The 22,901-nt window shown below is 38.1% G+C and overlaps 1 protein-coding gene across 1 annotated transcript; it reads right to left on the bottom strand.

The window, feature by feature from the left end:
• Window positions 1-17,331: 17,331 nt before the first annotated feature.
• LOC130222368 (gastrula zinc finger protein XlCGF8.2DB-like) lies at window positions 17,332-21,978 on the bottom strand. The gene is made up of 2 exons (XM_056454951.1): window positions 21,836-21,978; window positions 17,332-18,930 (listed from the first exon to the last, which is right to left on the bottom strand). Exons 1-2 carry the CDS (start codon window positions 21,918-21,920, stop codon window positions 18,104-18,106), a joined length of 912 nt encoding a protein of 303 aa, XP_056310926.1. The 5' UTR covers window positions 21,921-21,978; the 3' UTR covers window positions 17,332-18,103.
• Window positions 21,979-22,901: the final 923 nt, after the last annotated feature.

Below are 22,901 nucleotides of genomic sequence, written 5' to 3'. Positions count from 1 at the left end.
CACTTTGTCCACATAACCATGGGTATATTCAAAACGGCAGCTTTTTCATGTAGTTTGGTTGTTCATTCATGTGAAGTTTATTTATAAACTACTTTTGAGAGGATCACATTATCTTATGATTGTCCATGGCTGGTCCTGCATTAGCTAACACATGATTCACTATTCAGATGATTCCTAACTCACTATAAATAACCAGAGATTCTTACCTCAGTTATCTTCGTCTTGAGGAATCCCCCCCACTCGCCCTCCTTTCTAGATTTGGCAACACGGTAGCCCAGTTGTTAGCACTGTTGCCTCAAAGCAAGAATGTCACACGTTAATGTCCCCACTGAACCAGTTGACATCTGTGTGGAGTTTTGCTCACTCGGTGCTCGCGTGGGTTTCCCCCAGGTTCCTCCCACAATCCAAAAACACACAACCTAGGTAAACTGAACATTCTAAATTGGCACCATAGTTGAGCTCTTAGTAAGCCATATATCTCCCTTTAGCCATCCCTATATCTGTCGTTAGAACAGAAAAAAGTCGTGGGAGTTCATCGAGATCTCCCTGAGTTCAAACTCCCCTCTCGCCCTGTTTACATAAGGGAGCCCAGGGCTCGAGGATCCAATGAGCTTAGAGCTCTCTCGCGGAACAAGTGTGAACTCTTGAATACATATCAAGTTACTGAAAATGAAACCCTTTGAACACCTGGAGATTTTAAACTCAATTATTGAAAAGGGGTGAAGATTTTGACAACTGTTTTATAGTATAGTTCATGGATCAGATCAGATTGTAGTGCAGATCAGAATTGCTACCTGGCTGCAAGAACGCAATATAACTCTATATGTTGATAGATTGTGTGGCTTGTTTCTTATGCAAACAAGTATCTACATCTGAAAAGGTGTAAACCAAATGGCCTACATGAACTCAAGAGTTGTGACCCAACCAAAGCAGTTGGGTAATCTCAGGGGGTTTGCATACTTTCTTATAAAGTAGTCTCTCACAGACATTACTTTTGGTTAAGTTACTTGAAGACGGACGAGTTAACGTCACTGCTGAGGAACTGCACTATTCTTTGTCTTCAATAAAGTCTTCTCCACGTAAGAACTTTGGTCAGCTTACTTATTTTCTGTATTAGTCATCTAAAACACTGACGAGCCACCCAAGAACGGTTAAGCCAAATACAGCAAAATCTGACAATGTGTTTCAACTTTATTATGAACCGATATGCATATTTGTGCACATTGCACACACTGTAAAAACTGCAGGGTTCCACACAAATCTTTCATGTTCTCACAACACAAATTAAATTAACACTTTTAACAAATTTCTGTGGATTGAACATAAAAAAATGTTGTCTCGATGAAATCTCATAAATTGTTTAATTAAAAATAAAATTAATTTATTAATTAATAAATCATTTTAATTAAGTAGTTTGAACAAGTAAAAAAAATTAAGTAACACTTTATAATAACTACACACTATGAATCATTTATTAAGCATTAGCAAATAGTGAATTGATTATTTGTTAAGCATTAACATTATTAAACGTTAGTAAGCAGTTTATAACTGCAGCTACAAATGCTGTATTATTGACTTATAACCACATTTATAATATGCTTAATACTTGTACTTTCATAATTTGTAACTGCTTGATTTTTCATTACTAATTCAGTATTGCATTATTTACAAATCATTTGTAAACTACATTTAAGAGTAGTTGATGGTTTTTAAGATCATTCAGAATGAGTTAGTAAATGATTCATAAACTATTGAAATTAACATTTATATATCTGATTATTCAGGCATATAGTTGATGGATACTATCTATGTTAATAAATGCTTTATTAACTCAACTTCATGCAGTTTTGTGACCTAATCTAAAGTGAGGACTATTCATGCTTTATATATCCCTTATAAATGACAAATAAAGGCTCAGAATCAAATGAACAATAATCTTTGCAATCTTATCAAAAAAGTAAAATTGAGGTTTAAACATACGACATAAAATTGGATAAAACAACAACAGCATAATAATTTAACAATATAATATATATATTTTTTTTAACACAGTTTCATTTGTGTATCTTTAAACAAATGGGTATGAATAAAGTCATTTATGTTCTTTTTTTCCTGTTTAGAGTTTAACTGAACCTTTAATTATCATTTATAAGGGATTTATAAAGCATGAATAGTCCTCACTTTAGATTGGGTCACAAAACTGGATGAAGTAAATATTAGTATATGCCTGAATAAAAAGAATTCTAAATGTTAATTTTAATAGTTTATTAATCATTTACTAACTCATTCTAAATGATCTTAAAAAACAACCAACTGTGCTTAAATAACTGGTTTGTAAACAATGCAATACTTAATTTAGTAATGAAAAATAAATCATTAACAAAGTATGAAAGTACAGCCATTAAGCACATTATAAATGTGGTTGTAAGTCAAGATTAAATCATTTGTAGCAGCAGTAATAAACTGCTTACTAACATTTATTAATGTAGAGTTAATGCTTAACACATAATAAATTCACTATTCGCTAATGCTTAACAAATGGTTCATATTCTGTAGTTATTATAAAGTGTTACTGGATTTATTTACAAAACAAGGAGTTTGTTCAGAAGATGACAATTTTTTGTTAGAGAACATAACAGTTAAACTAGATAAGTGTGATAAGGATATGTGCAAGAATGAGATTACAGATTCAGAAATTGAATTAGCAATTGATCAAATGAGAAATGGCAAAAGTCCCGGAATAGACGGATTCCCTGCAGAATTCTATAAGGTTTTTAAAGCAGTTATGTGTCCAATTTTAAATGAAATATGTCAAGATATTTTTAAAAAGGAAATCTAACAAACAGTATGAAAGAAGATATGGTGAAAATAATATATAAAAGGAAAGGAGACAAGGGAGATTTAAAGAATTATAGACCATTAAGTATGTTAAACACAAAATATTAGCAAAAATTTTAGCAAACCGTTTGAAACTGGTAGTACCAAATATATATATACAACAAACCAAGTATTAAACAAAGATATAACTGATGCCATAAATAATATAAGAGACACAATTTGGTACATGAATAAGGAAAAGGAAACAGGATATATTATAAATGTTAGACTTAGAAAAAGCTTTCGATAGAGTCGAACACAAATATTTGATACATGTAATGGAGAGTTTTGGTTTTGGGGAGAGTTTTTTAAAGTGGATAAAATGTTTATATACAGATATCACAAGCTGTATGAAATTAAATGGATTTTTAACTGAAGATTTTAAAATAACAAGATCTATCAGACAAGGTTGTCCAATGTCAGCATTAATGTACACACTGGTTTCTGAAGCATTAGGATTGGCAATTAATAACGAAAAGCAAATATAAGAGGAATATGTATAAAAGGAAAAGAAGTAGAACAAAAAATATTTCAATACGCCGATGATACCACTTTAATATTAAGTGAAGTTTAATTTTAAACTAATTTCGAGAGGAGCATGTGCTCATGATTGACCCAGCTGGTCCCCATTAGCTAATCATGATCCTCCAATCAAAGAATTCCAAGTCACTATATATATCCTCATTTCCTCACTACAACTATCTTCGTCTGGAAGAAACCCCCCTCCTTCCCTTCTTCCACCTTTATCCAGAATGGGCGGCACGGTGGCCCAGTGACTAGCACTGTTGCCTCACAGCAAGAATACCAATGGCGTTGGGTCTTCACTGGGCCATCTGGTATTTCTGTGCGGAGTTTGCATGTACTCCCCGTGTCCGCGTGGGTTTCCCCCGGGTTCCCCGGTTTACTCCCATCATCCAAATGTGCTCTATATTATAGATAAAATAAGCCTAAATCTTTTTTCTAATGTCTTACTCTCAGGAAGTTCACCTTGGCCTCAGCAGCAGGGGAGTTTCAAATCGACCTGAGCTCAATCTCCCCTCGCCCTGTGAAAAGAGGGAGCCCTGGGCTTGAGGATCCCTTGAGCTCAGGGCTCTCTGCCGGGACAGCACGCCAAACAAGCTAAGTATAAATCGTGAGCTAAGTGTGAAGCAGAAGGTATTTTAAACAGATATTGTAAAGAAACAGGAGCAAAAATTAATAAAGATAAAACAAAATACATGAGAATTGGAAAAACCAATGCTTTAGCAGAAAGAATACAATATAAAGAAGAGACAAGCAATATGAAAATTTAAGGTATAAAATTAATGTGGGAAGAAGTTTTAACAGGAATGGAAAAAAGACTAAATTTCTGGAAATTAAGGTTTGTTTTAAAGGGGAAAGTGTTAGTGACAAATTCATTGTTTTTATCAAAAATGTGGTATGTGTTGGGATCTGTGAGTTTGCCTATGTGCGTGTAAAAAAAATAATAAAAGAGATTGTTTTAAATTTCTTATGGGAAGCGAAACCTAAAATAGCGTATGATACTTTAATTGGTAAAGTAACGGAAGGAGGTTTGGGATTATTAGATCCATTAGGGCACATAGGTTAGCCCTTTTTCCATATTTAATATAAGTCTTTTGTGTCCCCAGAATGTGTCTGTAAAGTTTCAGCTCAAAACACCCATCAGATTATTTATTATAGCTGTTTGAAGTGTCTATATTATAGCTGGAAAAAAGGTTTTGCTGTTTTTTTGTACTGGCCCTTTAAGGCTAATCCTCCCTGCCCACCATTCCCACGTGCCTGTCAGCAATCGCAGCCCTGGGCTGCCTCAGGAAGCAGATCTCATGTAACGTGTGTGAGAAATACTACAGTAAGAACTTTAACAATCAGTATTTGATGCATTTTTTTGTGGATTTGCAACAATGAGTCACACACAATGTCATTACAAAGTTCACGCACACACACAGCAAGGACACAAACACATAGCGCACACACATACACACACACACACATAGCTCAGACACACACACAGCTCAGACACGAAGACACACACACACACTGAGAGAGAGAGAGAGAGCGTTATGCTTTGCACTCGTTTTGCACGCATGTGACATGGTACTGGTAATATCCACTGCTGTATGAATATCTCTTATATTAATGTACAAAATAAACCTGATTTAACGTCCACAAACCGCGATTGAAGCGTCTTCCTTTATAATTGTTCTGACACGCGGCTGTGCTGATTAAGTGCATCTGAAATGAATCGCTGTACTTTATTACACACATGCTCTGTTTTAAAACATTTTAAACTTGTGAAACTCACTCTTGATCACGTTTGATGATGATTGATGACCCTAGCGAACTGAACACACCTTTTATTCCCGGCTGCTTTGCGCTCCTCCTGTCTTGATTATATGAATATACACGTGACTACCGCACATGTTAATGCGCGCAGCTGTCAATCAATATATGTGGGCGGGGGGACCGCTCTCCTACGTAAAGTTGCGGTCGATCTGAAAACCGCTCCAATTGGTCCACCGTTTTTATGTTGTTACATTTGAAAAAAAAGGACTGGGTGTGTTTATTTCACCCCAATATGACAGTTTATACACTATACTTACACACATTTCTGTCCAAACAGCTTGAAAAGTAAATTTTTCACCATAGGTGCCCTTTAATTAGAATGAAAAGTATGAGAATAAAAACTGTAAATAAATATTGGAAAGAAGGAAAAACGTGTGGAAAGATGTGATGGGTTATTTTTTAAATAAATGTGGGGAAATAGAGGAATATGCATTATGGATGAAACTTAAAGAGAATATGATGAATGGGATTCCAGAGTTTTATAAAGAAGTTGTAAAAGCATGGGGAGATTTTAGAAAGCACATTGATTGTACATTGAGTAAAGAAGAGATTTTAAAGCAACCGCTGTTTTTAAATGAATACATAAAAAAAGGAAATAATAAATTTTTTTATAAGAAATGGTATTATGCAGGAATAAAGCAAATTGAAGATATCTTATATGAAGTGATACCTGGTTTTGTACAGGTGCAGTAATAATAGATGCAATAGTAGAAAACCATGATGATGAAAGTAAAATAGTTCTAGAAAATCAATTTAAAAAATTGAAAGAAATGATACCAAAAGAATAGAAAGAAATTATAGAGAATCAATTGGAAAAAAACAGCGACAAAGGAATGGTGATTAACTGTAAAGAAAATCAATATGTTTTCAAAGATGGTATACTGAAGATGTTTTATTCTTGTTTATGTAAAGATGTTTTTGTTTCCCCAAAAACTGAAGTGTACTGGAAAAGATTATACCCAAATATTGAAAAAAGAGAAATATGGCAAAACATGAGAGCTTGGTGGAAGAGTCCAAATTTAGAAAATTTTTATTAGATTTTAAGACAGAATTGTTTATTATGTGAATGATTTTAATGCATTAATTTGTTCTCATGCTTTTCAGAGTTGCTGTGGACAATGCCTACATGTTGCACAAACACCTCAAAACTTGCAGTCTAAAGTGCCCATTAAGGCTGCCAGGGACACTGCTACGCTGCGTGAACTGTGGCACAAAGAGATTGATGTGGCACTTTGTCAGTGTTACTGGATCACTCGTACATGGAGCCAGAGAATTAAAGACTTGAGCCTGAGCGCACAGCCAAAGTGTCTAACCCACACCTCCAGTGGAGACTGCCACCTAAACGCAGCTGCCTTAGACCGATCGGCCATCCGGACATGCATGTATGGCTGGAGCTGTCTTATAGGAGTCACAAGGCAGCACCGTGACATGGAAGCTGGCGTTTCACAGCTTTCCCAGCTCCAGCAGAATGCCTTGTTGGTGCAGTAGGCAGCGCATCAGTCTCATATTCTGAAGGTCATTAGTTTGAGCCTCACATGGGGCATGGTGGTCCCTTTTGGCACACGGGAGCACTTAGGTGACCGGGCGGCGTTCTTTCTTCCCTTCCATGCATTTCAAGCTTCTCCTGGGCAAAAAAGGCTACAGCCTCTCTGGAGGGCAGGCGGCATGACGTTCCAAGAACATCTCCTGAGTCTGAAGCAATGACGTGGATCCGTCAAATGTCATGACTTGACGTTGTGCGAGGATTTGACGAAAAGCCCTGCGAATGCCATTGCCAAAAAAATCAACAGCATCCCAGCACATTCCACTACATGGCATTCCAAGACAATTCTTTTGATCCCTTTTGGTGCACTTGCATTAAAGCACACATCCATTGTTTTGTTCACATGCTTTTCCGAGTTGCAGTGGACAATGCCTTGATGTTGCGCAAACGCCTCAAAACTTGCAGTCTAAAGTGCCCATTAAGGCTGCCAGAGAGTTAAAGACTAGGTTTGTCAGAAGTGGGATTTGAACCCACACCTCCAGGAGAAACTGCGACCTGAATGCAGAGCCCTAGACTGCTCGGCCATCCTGACATGCATGTGCAGCTGGAGCTGGCTTGTAGGAGCCACACCTCAGCACCGTGAAATGGAAGCTGGCGTTTCACAGTTTGCCCAGCTCCAGCAGTCCACCTTGTTGGTGCAGTGGGCAGCGTGTCAGTCTCATAATCTGAAGGTTGCGAGTTTAAGCCTCACACGAGGCAGGGTGATTTCTTTTTGGCACACAAGAGCGCATAGGTGACCAGGCAGCGTTCTTCATTCCCTTCCGTGCCGATTATGTTTCCCGGGGGCAAAAAAGGCTACAGTTCCTCTGGAGGGCATGCGGCGTGACGTTCTAAGAACATCTCCTGAGTCTGAAGCAATGATGGCAAGATGCTCCCATTTCTGTCACGTTATCGCTTGACGTTTGACGTAGATCCGTCAAATGTCATGACTTGACGTTGTACAAGGATTTGACGAAAAAGCCCTGCGAATCCCATTGCCTTAAAAATCAACAGCATCTCAGGACAATCCACTACATGGCAGTCCAAGACAATTCTTTTGATTACCTTTTGGTGCACTTGCCTTAAAGCCCATGTCCATTGTTTTGCCAGAGAGTTAAAGACTTCAGCCTGAGCGCACAGCCAACGATGAGGTTTGTCAGAAGTCTTGTAGGAGCCACACCTAAGCACCGTGAAATGGAAGCTGGCGTTTTACAGCTTGCCCAGCTCCAGCAGTCCGCCTTGTTGGTGCAGTAGGCAGCGTGTCAGTCTCATAATCTGTAGGTTGTGAGTTTAAGCCTCACACGAGGCAGGGTGATTCCTTTTAGCACACAAGAGCACATAGGTGACTGGGCGGCGTTCTTCATTCCCTTTCGTGCCAATTATGCTTCCCGGGGGCAAAAAAGGCTACAGCTCCTCTAGAGGGCATGTGACGTGACGTTCCAAGAACATCTCCTGAGTCTGAAGCAATGATGGCAAGATGCACCCATTTCTTTCACGTTATTGCTTAACGTTTGACGTAGATCCGTCAAAAGTCATGACTTGACATTGTACGAAGATTTGACGAAATGCCCTGTGAATCCCATTGCCTTAAAAATCAACAGCATCCCAAGTCATTCCACTACATGGCAGTCCAAGACAATTCTTTTGATCCCTTTTGGTGCACTTGCATTAAAGCACACATACATTGTTTTGTTCACATGCTTTTTCGAGTTGCAGTGGACAATGCCTTGATGTTGCGCAAACACCTCAAAACTTGCAGTCTAAAGTGCCCATTAAGGCTGCCAGAGAGTTAAAGACTAGGTTTGTCAGAAGTGGGATTTAAACCCACACCTCCAGGAGAAACTGCGTTCTGAACGCAGAGCCCTAGACTGCTCGGCCATCCTGACATGCATGTGTGGCTGGAGCTGTTTTGTAGGAGCCACACCTCAGCACCGTGAAATGGAAGCTGGCGTTTCACAACTTGCCCAGCTCCAGCAGTCCGCCTTGTTGGTGCAGTAGGCAGCGTGTCAGTCTCATAATCTGAAGCTTGTGAGTTTAAGCCTCAAATGAGGCAGGGTGATTCATTTTGGCACACAAGAGCGCATAGGTGACCAGGCGGCGTTCTTCATTCCCTTCCGTGCCGATTATGCTTCCCAGGGGCAAAAAAGTCTACAGCTCCTCTGGAGGGCAATGATGGCAAGATGCTCCCATTCCTGTCACGTTATTGCTTGACGTTCGACGTGGATCAGTCAAATGTCATGACTTGACGTTGTACGAAGATTTGACGAAAAGCCCTGCGAATCCCATTGCCTTAAAAATCAACAGCATCCCAAGTCATTCCACTCCAAGACAATTCTTTTGATGCCCTTTCGGTGCACTTGCATTAAAGCCCACGTCCATTGTTTTGCCAAACATTCAATAACTTGAGCCTGAGCGGACAGCCAAAGATTAGGTTTGTCAGAAGCGGGATTCGAACCCACACCTCCAGGGGAGACTGCGACCTGAACGCAGCACCTTAGACCACTTAGACCACCATCCTGACATGCTTGTTTGGCCAGGGCAAAAAAGGCTACAGCTCATCTGGAGGGCAGGCGGCTTGACATTCCAAGAACATCTCCTGTGTCTGAAGCAATGATGGCAAGATGCTCCCATTTCTGTCACGTTATCGCTTGACGTTTGATGTGGATCCGTCAAATGTCATGACTTGACGTTGTGCGAGGATTTGACAAAAAGCCCTGTGAATCCCATTGCCTTAAAAATCAACGTCATCCCAAGTCATTCCACTACATGGCAGTCCAAGACAATTCTTTTGATCCCCTTTCGGTGCACTTGCATTAAAGCACACACCCATTGTTTTGTTCACAAGCTTTTCCGAGTTGCTGTGGACAATGCCTTGATGTTGCGCAAACGCCTCAAAACTTGCAGTCTAAAGTGCCCATTAAGGCTGCCAGGGCCACTGCTATGCTGCGTGAACTGTGGCACAAAAATATTGATGCGCCACTTTGTTAGTGTTACTGTTTCACTCAGACATGGCGCCAGAGAGTTAAAGACTTCAACCTGAGCGCACAGCCAGTGGTTCCTGGGCTGTTTTTTACTGCCTGTGAACTGTAATATGCCTCCAGGGAGTTGCTGACACACGTAACAAAAACAACATGAACAAAGAGTAGATCGGATCAGTTTCACAGAATTTTTTGTGGCACTGCAGACTGCTTCTACAGGGCTCGTTGGTCTAGGGGTATGATTCTTACTTAGGGTGTGAGAGGTTCTGGGTTCAAATCACAGTTGAGCCCTACACCTGTCATAGAAAAAGCAGCGGAGCTGTGCTGTCTATGATGTTTCTATGTTAGTTGAAGCAGCTTTTGCTATGACTTTAGTTAATGAACATTTAATGGACTTCTGACCTAAATCAGTCTAACATGTACAATTATACAGACAAAAAAAGGAGCGGCAATGATTCGGTTGTTAGATTTGTTTATGAATCTTGAACAACCCACCAGCTTTATATGTAAGCACCATTTTTGTGTTTGTACACAGTCTCTTCTCTGTAGGCACCAATCAGGATTCAAAATGGCCTTTCGCGTTAGGTATCTCATTACCCTTTTAGTCAAAACAGGTAATATGCATGGCAATGCAGGAAGTTAATGACATGCAAACACATCTCAAAAAGGTTTTCACAGCTACCATGTTTCATCCACCAAACATTGCTCCCAATTTGAAGAGAGACCTTCAAAGACAACCCAGATGAGACTTGAACCCACAATCCTGAGCCCCGGAGGCTGATGCCTTATCCATTAGGCCACTGGGCCATTTCGTCAATCATTTGTCATGGATCTTTTGTGTGCCTTCAACAAGATGCCAACGCATGGAAAACTGCACTTTAGGATCTCGATGCCAGTTTGCATTCTATCAAATAAGATGTGTGCAACTAATGGACAAACATTTTCTTTGTGCAATCATCCACATTCGTGTCTCATTGGTCCTGGGGTATGTTTCTTGCGTATGTTGTGACTGGTCTTGAGTTTCAAATTCCAGACAAGGCCACTCTCATTTACTTGAAATCACAACCTTTCTGCAGCTATTTCCTTGTTTACATTTCATCATCATCCACCTAACAAGAGACCATTAGTTGAAAGCCACAGGGTGCTTGAAGTCAAGATCTACATTACCAGAGCTTAGCGGAACCTTTTAGGTTTGTAACGTGACAGTGAGATGCAAGCAAGATGAATCTTATTTGAAGTGTGCAGCAAGTCTGAGGATTTGAAGCTAACTCTTGTCCTCAGATCATCACGCCTAAGCTTTGAGGAGACAAGTCAGGATTTTTTCACACAATTTAAATGTAACCACGATCCACATGGGACTTGAACCCAAAATCCCCAACTTCGAAAGCTGATGCCTTATCTATTAGGCCACTGGTCCAATACTAGCATTTTCTAGAAGTTAGATGTTTCTCGTTACCCTTTTAGTCATAACAGGTAATTTGCATGACAAGGCAGGAAGTCAATGACACATCTAAAGAAGGTTTTTACAGCTGCTGTTTACTAAATGTTTCCCTCTGTTGTCAAGAGACTGATTGAGAAACAGGCAGCCAATCAGCTTTCGTTGAGCGCCTACAGGCAGCCAATCAGCTTTCGCTGAGCGCTTACAGACAGTCAATCAGCTTTCTCTGGTCAGCATGCAGGCAAATATCCCACCCATGGCGCTCAGTCTGAGGCGGAGAGTGCAGAGCTTTGCTGTTTTCGGTAATTCACATAATATTCCACTTATTATTTCACATAACATAATTCCACTTATGTTACGGTGTTGTGCGTAACATTTAATGATTTCTTTATAGGATTCCAATTAGAATTTCTATCATATTTTGGAACCATTCCTATAGGATTTCAATAGGATTTTTTCTTATAGGATTGTTTTATAGGACAAGACATAAAAATCCTTTAGGATAATTTCTACAGTATTTTAATGGGATCCAATTTATATCTTAAGATATGCTTTTCTATTGTCTCTCTTAGCCTACTATACAATAGCTTTGAATTCATTATGCAGTTTGCTAAAGTTTACCTTTATGTACTTGAGTGTGCAGTATTTGTGCACAAATTTCCGAACAAACATGCCTAGACCAAAAATATATACAATGCCGCCAGACCAAACTGTGGGCTGGCCTACACAAAACAGAAGTCCACTGTGGGCCCATAGCAAATCCACACAAAGTAGAGTATATGGCCACACTGGGCGAAGTATAGGTATACAGTATTAGGGTCAGAAGTATGCCCTATGAGCATGCTCTGTGGGTATTAAGTAATTAACAAAATAGTTAGGTCTCACTAATACTAAGTTGAGTCCAGGCACAAAATGTGCCTATAAGGTCCCAATAAAAGCACTCATACAAAGAAGTGTGGTTATGAACATGCATGGCCATTGTGGCTTTAACACAAAACAAAACTAGTTCACTTCTACTATGTAGCAATATAGCACAATATCACTTCAACTGCATAAATACATATTTTGAAAGTGTAAAGTCAGTAATAAATGAAGCTACCTAAAAATATAAAGACAACATGGACTATTTTTCAAAGGTTTGGGACAAGACTGCTTTATTTTATAAAAATGCAGTTATAAAAGCAACCTTGTTCTTACATCCCAGGGGAAAACAACAAGGGCATAATAAATGAAAAAACAAATGTGTTGGGGTGGTGAATTTCCCAAACAAAACCTTAATACAAAAGATCCCCTTCGGGCGTCAACCAAACTCGGACACTCAGTTGAGAGTAATTCAATAGATTTACTATAGAAAAAGTAGTAAATTTAAATGAGCATCTCTTCAGGGTTACCACAGGCCAAAATAACAAACAAAAGAATCTATAAAGTAAATGCACAAAATTACCTATAAATATTTAAAGAAAAATACTGGAAGCTTACCTTTCTCCCTAAACATAAACATAGTCAAAAGTAATCAAATAAATAGGCAGGCCACCCCTACAAGCTCAAACTCTCAAAAATAAGTTAAACATATGAACATTGGTAACAAGTTTGAATGTTGATCGTCGGCCAGAGGGGTACGGGAAATCCAGGAGCTCCACTCCCAGCAACGATCGCAGCAGCTCTGAACCATGCCAGCACTGAACCATGCCAGAAGCTCCTTTTTATAGAGATCTCCGAGACCAGCAGCCAATCAGAACACGAGATCATGCCAACACGGGAGCCTATGGGATAACAGAAAAGACAACAAGGAGGCGGGACAAAGAAAAAGACATGCAATGCGCAATAAATAAATAAACTTCAGTCGTAACACTTGTAAATAATTATTCCTTTTTAATATGTGAGCTTTTCCACTTGAATATGGTAAAATATATTTTATTCCAATGATGTTGAAGCTGCATTTGAGGCATTTGTGTCCTACATGAAATCACTCTAATGATTTGGCGCTTAAAAACATTTTTATTTTTAATTAACCCAAAACTACTCATGCATTCTGACTGTTATTTTATGTTTTGTGTTACAATGTAAAAGTTATCAATGTCACACACACACACACACAGCTGTGGCTATAAATGTGTGTGTTTTTGTGTTCAGGGCCCTGTTTCCTCACACTGGATCCAAACACAGCACACACTCGTCTCATTCTGTGTGTGGAGAACATGAGGTGAAGAGTGTGAGAGAGGATCAGCCGTATCCTTATCATCCAGACAGATTTGTTTATCATCGTCAGGTGTTGTGCAGAGAGAGTGTGTGTGGACGCTGTTACTGGGAGATTGACTGGAGTGGAGATGATTATGTGTGTATATCAGTGTCATATAAAAGCATCAGGAAGAAGGGAAAAGGTGCTGAGTGTTGGTTTGGGTCTAATGATCAGTCCTGGAGTTTGTTTTGCTTTTCCTCCAGTTTCTCATTCAGACACAATAACACACACACTGATCTCCCAGTGAAGCCGCTCAGCAGGAGAATAGGAGTGTTTGTGGATCACAGTGCAGGAACTCTGATCTTCTACAACATCTATAGAGACACAATGAGCCTCATCCACTCAGTCCAGACCACATTCACTGAGCCACTCTGGGCTGGGTTTAATGTTTATCCTGGATCATCAGTGAAACTGTGCTGAAGACTGAGAGACTGAGGAGAGATTTACCCATAATCCTCTGCAGGATCAGTCAGCAGCAGTGTGTGTGTGAGATTTTTTATATAAAAAAATTTTATATAAAAGATTTTTTTATAAAATAGTTTATTTCAGGATTTTTCATTTCACACATTGTAACTCCACAGCAGATGTAACAGCAGCTCTCCTTCCTCCACATTCCAGACAGCATCCTTATAATACCACTGTTGTTCAAAGGTTTCAGCATCATTTATGGCCTTGTAATACTTCAAATCTATTGTAATTCTTGATCTTACGAATGCTTTAAAACTCTAAATCTCTTGACCATGTACATCCAGTTTTGCTGGAGCAACTAAACAGTTACTGAACTGCCATTTCAGTTTGTGTTTCTGACTATAGCCCGCTCCAGAATAAACTTACACTGAGTCAAATTCCCTCCACATTTCAGGAAAACTCTGCTCAACATATCAAACTATTGTGTTAAGCATGTACACTCCAAATAGCACTGATACACAGTCTCTCTATGTCCACAGAAGATACACTTGTCATGGACACTAGAGTTAACAACACATATGAAAGCATTAACTGCCACAACCCCCAGCTAAATCCTGCACTGTAAATCCCCAACACGTTTTGTCAATGGTGGTTTAAACAAAACTCTTCACACTGGTTTACTCCCCTAAAGTATCATTAAATATCCATTCTTTCTGTTAATCTGCCTTTGTCTTCTCTCTGATCCATAGTAATAATAATAATAATAATAATAATAATAATAATAATGTTAGACATTTGTTTAGACATGATGTGCTCTCTTCAACAAGCAGCTTTTCTCTTCATTCTGCAGGCTGTTCGCTCTGGCAGTTGGTCTAATATTTGTAAGCTAGACTATAATAAAAATCAGTTATTCTGCAATCAGGTGATGTGCTCCATCAGGCACAAACATCTTAATAGTATCTTGTAGTGCTGTGCCGCAGTTTTCATATGTTGTAGTGTGTGCACGTTTAAGATTTGACATAATATATGAGCAATATCACACTCGTAGCAGTGCGATCACGCCGCCCTCAACCCGAAAGTGAAAAAGAAAGTGACCTTTTTGCTGATGAAATCGAGGACCGTGAGGGAGAGGGTCAGTGTAGCTGATGAAAGTAAAGACCTTGGGGTTCGCTCACTATTCTGCTGCCCAAGGCAGCCGCCCAGGTTGCCCAGGTATGCAAGCACCATCCCTGAACACACGTCGGCCACAACAGGAAATAAAAAAAAAACTGCAACTGCGTTATTTTTTTTTAACGCGTTAAATATTTAAAATTAATCATGTGCATTAACGCGCTAATTTTGACAGCCCTAATATATATATGTGGTGTGCAAAGCAGCCGGTATTTGTATCTGTATTTGTTGAGGGGGAAAATATTTGTATTTGTATTAGTAAAATTTTAAATGGGCGTAAAAAATCCTTCTTTTTATTTGCATTACACTTCTAATTTACATTATAGTGAAGTTTTTCTTTAATTATACCCATTACAATAATTATGGATATGCAATATTGGTTGATGTTTTCGAACATGTAACAAGGAACATCATTGAAAAGTAAATAACATAACAGCCATTACCTCATCCATGGTTATACCAACAACTACTATAACACCATTGTAAACATTATGAACCCCACCACCACCTATCCTTGTTGAAGGACGCTGAACAGATACAATAATAATACTTCAAAGAACTGTTCTTCTTCTGAAATAACTTCTTTCTAACACACAGAATTACAAGAACAAAAATTTATCAACTCCTGACTGGGAGATCTGGCAGAACAACAGTTGTGTTCTATATAATAGTAAAAGATACAGCCCTGATATTGTCAACCGTCTGCCAAAAAACAGACACAAAAGTTTTTCTTTTTAGTGGTTGGGTGGATAAGCCTGTAAATGCTGCTAATATGTGAGTAAAACTGACTTGCAGGGGGCAGAACATGGCTGTGTTGATGGTTTGGTGCTTGTGTAGGTTTTGGTAGAACATGGCTCTGATAATGGTTTGGTGCTGGTGGGGGATATGTGCTTGTGGGGGGATGGCAGACAGTACCAGAGGGAGGATGCTTTAAGTCCATGTGATTATGCATAGCAGATGATGACTGATGTTTGATATCTCTGCCTCTGCTGATTTCTCGTTTGCACACATCACATATCACTTTGGTTTTATCTGCAGAACACAGAACTTGAGCAAGTTTTTTTGGACTGGTGCAGGACCATGAGATGGCTCAGCAGCAGCCACACTTTTTTCTATTTGGTTACCCAAATCCATGCGACGAGTTTCAACTAAGTTAAGTTAATGAGTGAGGAGAAGCTATGCTAAAGTTAACTAGCCTATAGCCTATTGCTGTCTGCAAAAGACAGAGTATTTAAATGAACCACATAACTTCCACAAGTGCATACAATTCGACACAACTACGCAAGCATTGTTTTAACCTTTTTAACCAAACATTAACGTTACTCTGTGAACAGCCTATTGTCTAAATTACCACGCTAATAGAGCTACGTAAACAGAGCAAACATTAGAGCACCTGACTGCAGACGTCAATGATGCAGCTCCCAATCAATCTTCCCTTCCCGCTTCCCAAAACTGTCTCCAGGACCCAGTTTAGAACCCAGGCCTTTTCAGTTTATTCATAATAATTTGCTTTTGTATAATGTTATTATTAGAAGCCGTATTTATTATATGCATATTTATATTTGTTTTATTAAAAACAAGCTAAGATTTGCATACCTGTCAGGTTTTAGACCATATGGGGCATAGCATGTGTATTAGGATATTTTTTGAACACACTTCGTTATTATTGTTCATTTATTCGTTTGCTGAAAATTAGAACTGAATTTAGAAATAGTTTTGAAACAAATCTTTGCGCTTAACAAATAAAATTAATTATTTATAGGCTAATGGATGTCTGTGCAAGAAGTTTCCTAATCCACGAGAGTGAAAGTGAAAGTAAATAATGAGGAGGCTCATCTCTCATTCTCACACTGTAGATGCTGTTTAACTGTTTTCTCTCTAGTGAAGGGTTCAGTTTTTTTACTTACAAAGTCTGTCATGTAAATAACAAATGTGCTATGGCGCGACGCAACTGACTCTTAAAGGGAATAGGAGATGAGATTCTGATTGGTTTATTCTCAAAACACACCTATAACTAATTAAGAAAATAAGCTCAACCCTTTTAGACCATGCGCCACGGCGCAGAGCGGATTTTCCGTCCTTAAAATAGCATAAGTGGATTCCGACACGCCCTTAATGCTTTTGCGCCCTGCGCTTTGCACTTGGATCGTCATAATAGAGCCCTTTATGTTTAATCCACATAAATTTGTTAGAAGTGTAAAGTTAATTTAATTTGTATTGTGACAACATGAAAGAATTGTGTGGAACTCTGCAGTTTTTACAGTGTGTGCAATGTGCACAAATATGGCTATCGGTTCATAATAAGTTGAAACACATTGTTAGATTTTGCTGTATTCAGCTTAACCATTTTTGGGTGGCTCGTCACTGAATAGATGACTCTAATACATAAAGCTGAGCAAAGTTCTTATGGGGAGAAGACTTTATTGAAAGCAGTAAATAGTGCAGTTCCTCAGCAGTGATGTTAACTCGTCTGTCTTCAAGTAACTTAACCCAAAGTACTGTCTGTGAGACACTACTTTATAACAAAAGATGTAACACCTCGGAGATTACCCAACTGCTTTGGTTGGGTCACAACTCTTGAGTTCCTGTAGGCTATTTGGTACACATCTTTTCAGATGCAGATACTTTTTTGCATGTGAAACAAGCCACACAATCTATCAACATAGAGTTATATTGCGTTCTTGTAGCCCAGTAGCAAATCTTACAACCTGGTACTGGTTGTCAAAATCTTCACCCCTCTTCAGCTATTGAGTTTACATCTTCAGGTGTTCAAAGGGTTTCATTATCAGTAACTTGATATGTATTCAAGAGTTCACACTTGTTTGGCAAGCTGTCCCGGGAGAGAGCCCTAAGCTCATAAGATTTTGAGCTCAGGTAGATCTCAATGAACTCTCCTGACTTGTTTCTGTTCTAATGACAAATACAGGAATGGCTAAAGAGAGATATATGGCTTACTAAGATTTAGAATGTTCAGTTTACTTAGGTCGTGTGTTTTTGGACTGTGGGAGGAAACATGGGAACCCTGGGAAAATGAAAATAGTTTATAAATAAACTTCATGTGAATGAACAGCCAAACTACATGAAAAAGCTGCCGTTTTGAATATACCTGTGTTTGTGTGGACATGGTCTCATTTTTGAGGACTCTGCTTTCCATTGTGAAGCTTCATGTGAGTGCTGAGGCTTCTTTTACGGTTAAAGCCCTTTCCACACTCACTGCATCTAAAACGATCCTCATCTGAGTGAGTCTTCATGTGTTTGTTAAAGGAGTCTTTGCGTGTGAGACTCTTTCCACACTCATCACATGTGAACACTATGGTTCCAGTGTGACCATCCATGTGGTTCATGAGGCTAGCTTTGGTTGTGAAGCTCTTTCCACACTGAGCACATGCAAACGGCTTCTGTCCGGTGTGACTTATCATGTGGTGTTTGAGTGTGTTTTTATATGGGAAACTTTTACCACACTCTGTGCATGTGTAAGGTTTTTCTCCAGTGTGAATCCTCATGTGGACTTCAAGGGTGCAATTTTGCTTATAACTCTTTCCACACTGAGGGCAAGAGTAAGGCTTCTCCCCAGTGTGAATTCTCATGTGCACTGCCAAGTTTCCTGCATGATAGAAGCTTTTTCCACACTGTTGGCATGTGTATGGCTTCTCTCCAGTGTGAATTCTCATGTGGGCTTTAAAGCCTTGTATTTGACCAAAACTCTTTGCACACTGTTCGCAGCTGTAAGGTTTCTCCCCAGTGTGAACTCTCATGTGAACATCAAGGCTTGGCTTTTGACTGAAACTCCTTCCACACTGTTTACAGCTGAAATTACACCTGGATTTGGATTTCCGAGGACTTCCGTGTGATGAAGTCTTTTTAGTCAGTGTGGGTTTTTCATCAGTCGTTATGTCTTGGTGTTTCTCTTCCATTTCATTCCATTGATGAGTCTCTTCTTTCAGCACCATCAGGGCTAAAAAAGAAAAGAAAAAGTAAACTTTAGTATGAAGGCACAAAGCGACAAGCATGAAATGGATGTTTCACCCAAAATTTAAAATGACCTTACCATTTACTGTCCGTCATGTGGTTTTAAACATTTCCTTTGTTCTGGAACACAAAAGAAGCCAGCGTTTTTTTCACAATATCTTCTTTTGTGTTCAGCAGAATCAAGAAACTCATAAAGGTTTAAAACCACATGAGGGAGAGTAAATGGTGAGGCTATTTTCATTTCTGTGTCAGAAATACCTTTAAAGGGTTCCTATTATGAACCTTTCTTATAAGATGTAAAATAAGTCTTTGGTGTTCCCAGAATGTGTCTGAGGTTTTAGCTCAAAATCAGATCCTATACCTTGCAGAATATTTAATTTTGGGCATCAGAGGAAAACCAAGCTCTTTTTGTGCCTGTGGCTTTAAGTGCAAATGATCAAATGCACTTGTCCTAGATTACTCATGTTGTGTTCCCTCATGTGTATCTTCCAAATAATAAAAATTTACAAATAATAATATTAACCCGTGGTTTACCAATGTAAAACATCTGTTAATGAACACCTAGGATTATTTTTTAATCCCAGGTAAAGCATGAGCAGTGTGGAACGTGATTACAGATAACTCAGGATTCTGTTTATCCAGGGTTAGAATGACCCAGGGTAAACAATTTGAAGTTTAAATAACCCTAAGAATACTCAGCATCAGCTCTCAGGATAACCAAAGTACAATGACAAACAGCAACATACAAAAATTGTCATTCATGTCATAGCAGTGACCTGATCTCATATGCTATTTTTTAGAACTTCAGTTGCCTATTGGACAAATGATCAGGAATAATAAACGAGAGAAAACAGTCACACTACTTACTCTACAAACAAGTGTGTTCATGACTATACATATAAAGAGAAATGATAAGATAAGAAAATATGACTTTGCAACATCAAGCAGCATTAGGCATGGGCCAGTATAAGATTCTGACGTATGATAACCTTGGATAAAAATATCACGGTTTCACTGTATTGTGATTACTGCTCTAAAATATATTCTTTTTAAATGGCTGGGTCCCTTTAAATACAAAATATTTTCTTTTGAGAAAACTTTTAAAAAAATTGGAGCAGTAAACATGTCAGGCTAAATCATTCAAATGAATCATTGACTTCTGCTGTCTTCATTTGTTTCAAAAACACAGATTTCTTTACAATTTAAAATGGCCTCTTAGGATTTATTTTTTGCTGGAGATACTGTTGTCATGAAAAAAATTAAATATAAAAAAAACCTTACATATACAGTAAGAACGATATAGCAGAACATTTTGGCGGTTTTATACGTTGAAAACGGTTATCATCCCATGTCTAAGCAGCATAACACTGTTTTTAGGATCTAAAAATTAATTCTTTAAAAAAAGAATCAAGCAAAATAAGTCATATGGTGCCGCCTGCTGGTACGTGAAGAATATGGTCAATATTCAGAGAATTTCTGACGAACTTTACACTCAAATGTTTGCATATCATCAGCATGCTGTAATCCATTTCTTAAGCAGCAAAAGTCATTTTTAGACTAGTTTGTTGGCCAGTTGTAGTCAGTGCAATGCTAAACATTATTGTTCCACTATAATTTGTTCGTTTGGTCTCACGTCGTCCCACAGCAACATCAAATAGTTTAGAATACTGTACAATTTTTTATAACAATTAATTATTTTAGTGTCCATTTCATTCAGCATATTTAATATTGGGGGCATCCACGCTTTCTGACATACTTTAAACCAGGGTTTCTGCAGGTTTCACCAAATTACATGTAAGACTTTTTAAAGACCATTATAAATGAAATTTTAGACTCATAAAGGGCTAAAGGCTAAAAAAGATTTTAAATATTGTGAAAAAACCAGCCAACTTTACTTGTATCCATACCCCCTTTCTTCCAAATATAAACTTTCTTTAAAAAAAAAAAGAAAAAAATGAACAAATGTTAAAAAGTTTTAAAAACTATAATAAACTAAATCTATGCACAACAATCTGTCCAGGTCAATGTCCTCAGCAGTAAATACATGGAGCACGTTTAAACAAATGTTATTGTGAGGAAAATAATTAAACCATTATGATAAATAGAGTTAAAATGACCTTTCTGAATAAAAAGTTGAAAGTTTTATTGAGATGGATTGTTGGTGATTGTATGGGTTTTGGCCAGATTGGGTAGCAAAACATGAACAAAGGAAAATGAAGATTTGTTTAAAATAAGATTTAAGACCTACAACACAATATTTCAGTAAATTTAAGACTTTTTAAGGCCTAAAATTTTGATTTCGGAATTTAAGACATTTTAAGACCCAGCAGAAAACCCTGTTTAAACACAATAGCCCTGGTAATTAGTTATTATAATTATGTAATTCTAACTCCGATAATATCTGTGAGAACTAGTAACATCTACTAAAAACAAGTTTAAACCCATAAAGAAGTTGAAAAAAAGGGAATTGTGATCAACGTGTCATATGCAATTGGAAAGTGGTAATCCAACATCACTGTAATAGCAGATATCTTCTATAAGAATACTGTCGGTCAAATATTGTCAGCTCAGTTAAACTTATTTAATTTATTGTTTTTATATAGCCCCAGTGCTCAAAGACGCTTTACAAACAGTAGAAGAACAAGAAAAGCAGTAACCTTAAGAAGGTAGAGAAATGGGAGACTAATAATACATAAAAGATTGACAAAAGACATGAGAACAAGTGATGAAAGAAACTGATTCCTGTCTTTCAATGAGTGCTTATGTGCATATAGGAGAACTAGGCAGCACACTCAGGGCTGCAAGATGGATTTAATTTAGTATTCTTATTATTAAAATATATCTGAATGAGGATCAAATGACTGAGTTGGTCTTTGAGAATGAAAACCAACCTGTTTGTTCCTGCAGATCTTCCTGATTGACTCTGAATGTTTCTTCAATCTTCACATCTTCACTCTCCTCTTTAATAAACGCCATCTTTATAACAGTGTGGAGATCAGTCGCTTTAGCAGGAGTTTTCTGTGTTTGGACACTTTATCCTGTTTAAAATGAACAAAACAATAAAAATGTTCTGTTTAAAATAAATAAAGCAATGAACAGAAACAAAATAACTCTACACTTGCTACAACAGTTTATTTATATGAAAGTAATTAACAAAAGAAAATCAGGTAAAAGTAAGTCAGAGAAAGAAACAATAGCCACAAATGGGCTGATTTAAACCAGTACTTCATTTCTTATATATAGTGATGTATACTTAGAATGGAATGACATTATGCTGTTTAATAAATGTAACCTTCATTAAAACACTTATTACACATTCTGTTACTTTACCCAAACAATAGCCCTCATTACTGCGAGTAAAATAGTACTACGTTATATAAGGGGTTAAAATAATATTTTCAACAACAGGTACATAATTAGCATCGAGTAGAAAAACTAAAACTTAAATTAAATCGGTTTATATCTGTAAACGTTTTAAAAACACAAACATTTCTCCAGTTGAATCACAGCGCGAAATCGGCGCAGCCTTATGACGTCACGCGACACGCCAAAATAAAAGTCTTTTTTGTTTTGCTTTTTTGGCCTTTTACTGTTGCAGTCATGATTTGTTGATACATTTCTCCCTCGTTTTCCACTTTCCACTTAATCGTTTGCTCTCTCTCTCTCTCTCTCTCTCTCTCTCTCTCTCTCTCTCTCTCACACACACACACACACACACACACACACACTAGGGTTCTTTTTTCATATTGTAGTCTCTTATTATCTGCATTCGTCTCCTGCCATTCTTTAGCAATATGTAATAATATTTAACTTTACCTTTACTTGAAGCATTGAAGGGGTAGTTCACATAAAAAATACAATTCTGTCATTTACCCATCCTTTACTTGTTCCAAACTTGTTTGAGTTTCTTCTGCTGAATGCAAATGATATACTGAAGAATACAAAGCGGATGCCCTT

The sequence above is a fragment of the Danio aesculapii genome, chromosome 4 (assembly GCF_903798145.1).
Source record: "Danio aesculapii chromosome 4, fDanAes4.1, whole genome shotgun sequence".
NCBI classification, from domain to species: Eukaryota; Metazoa; Chordata; class Actinopteri; order Cypriniformes; family Danionidae; genus Danio; species Danio aesculapii.
This window is presented reverse-complemented; position numbering and strand designations above follow the sequence as displayed.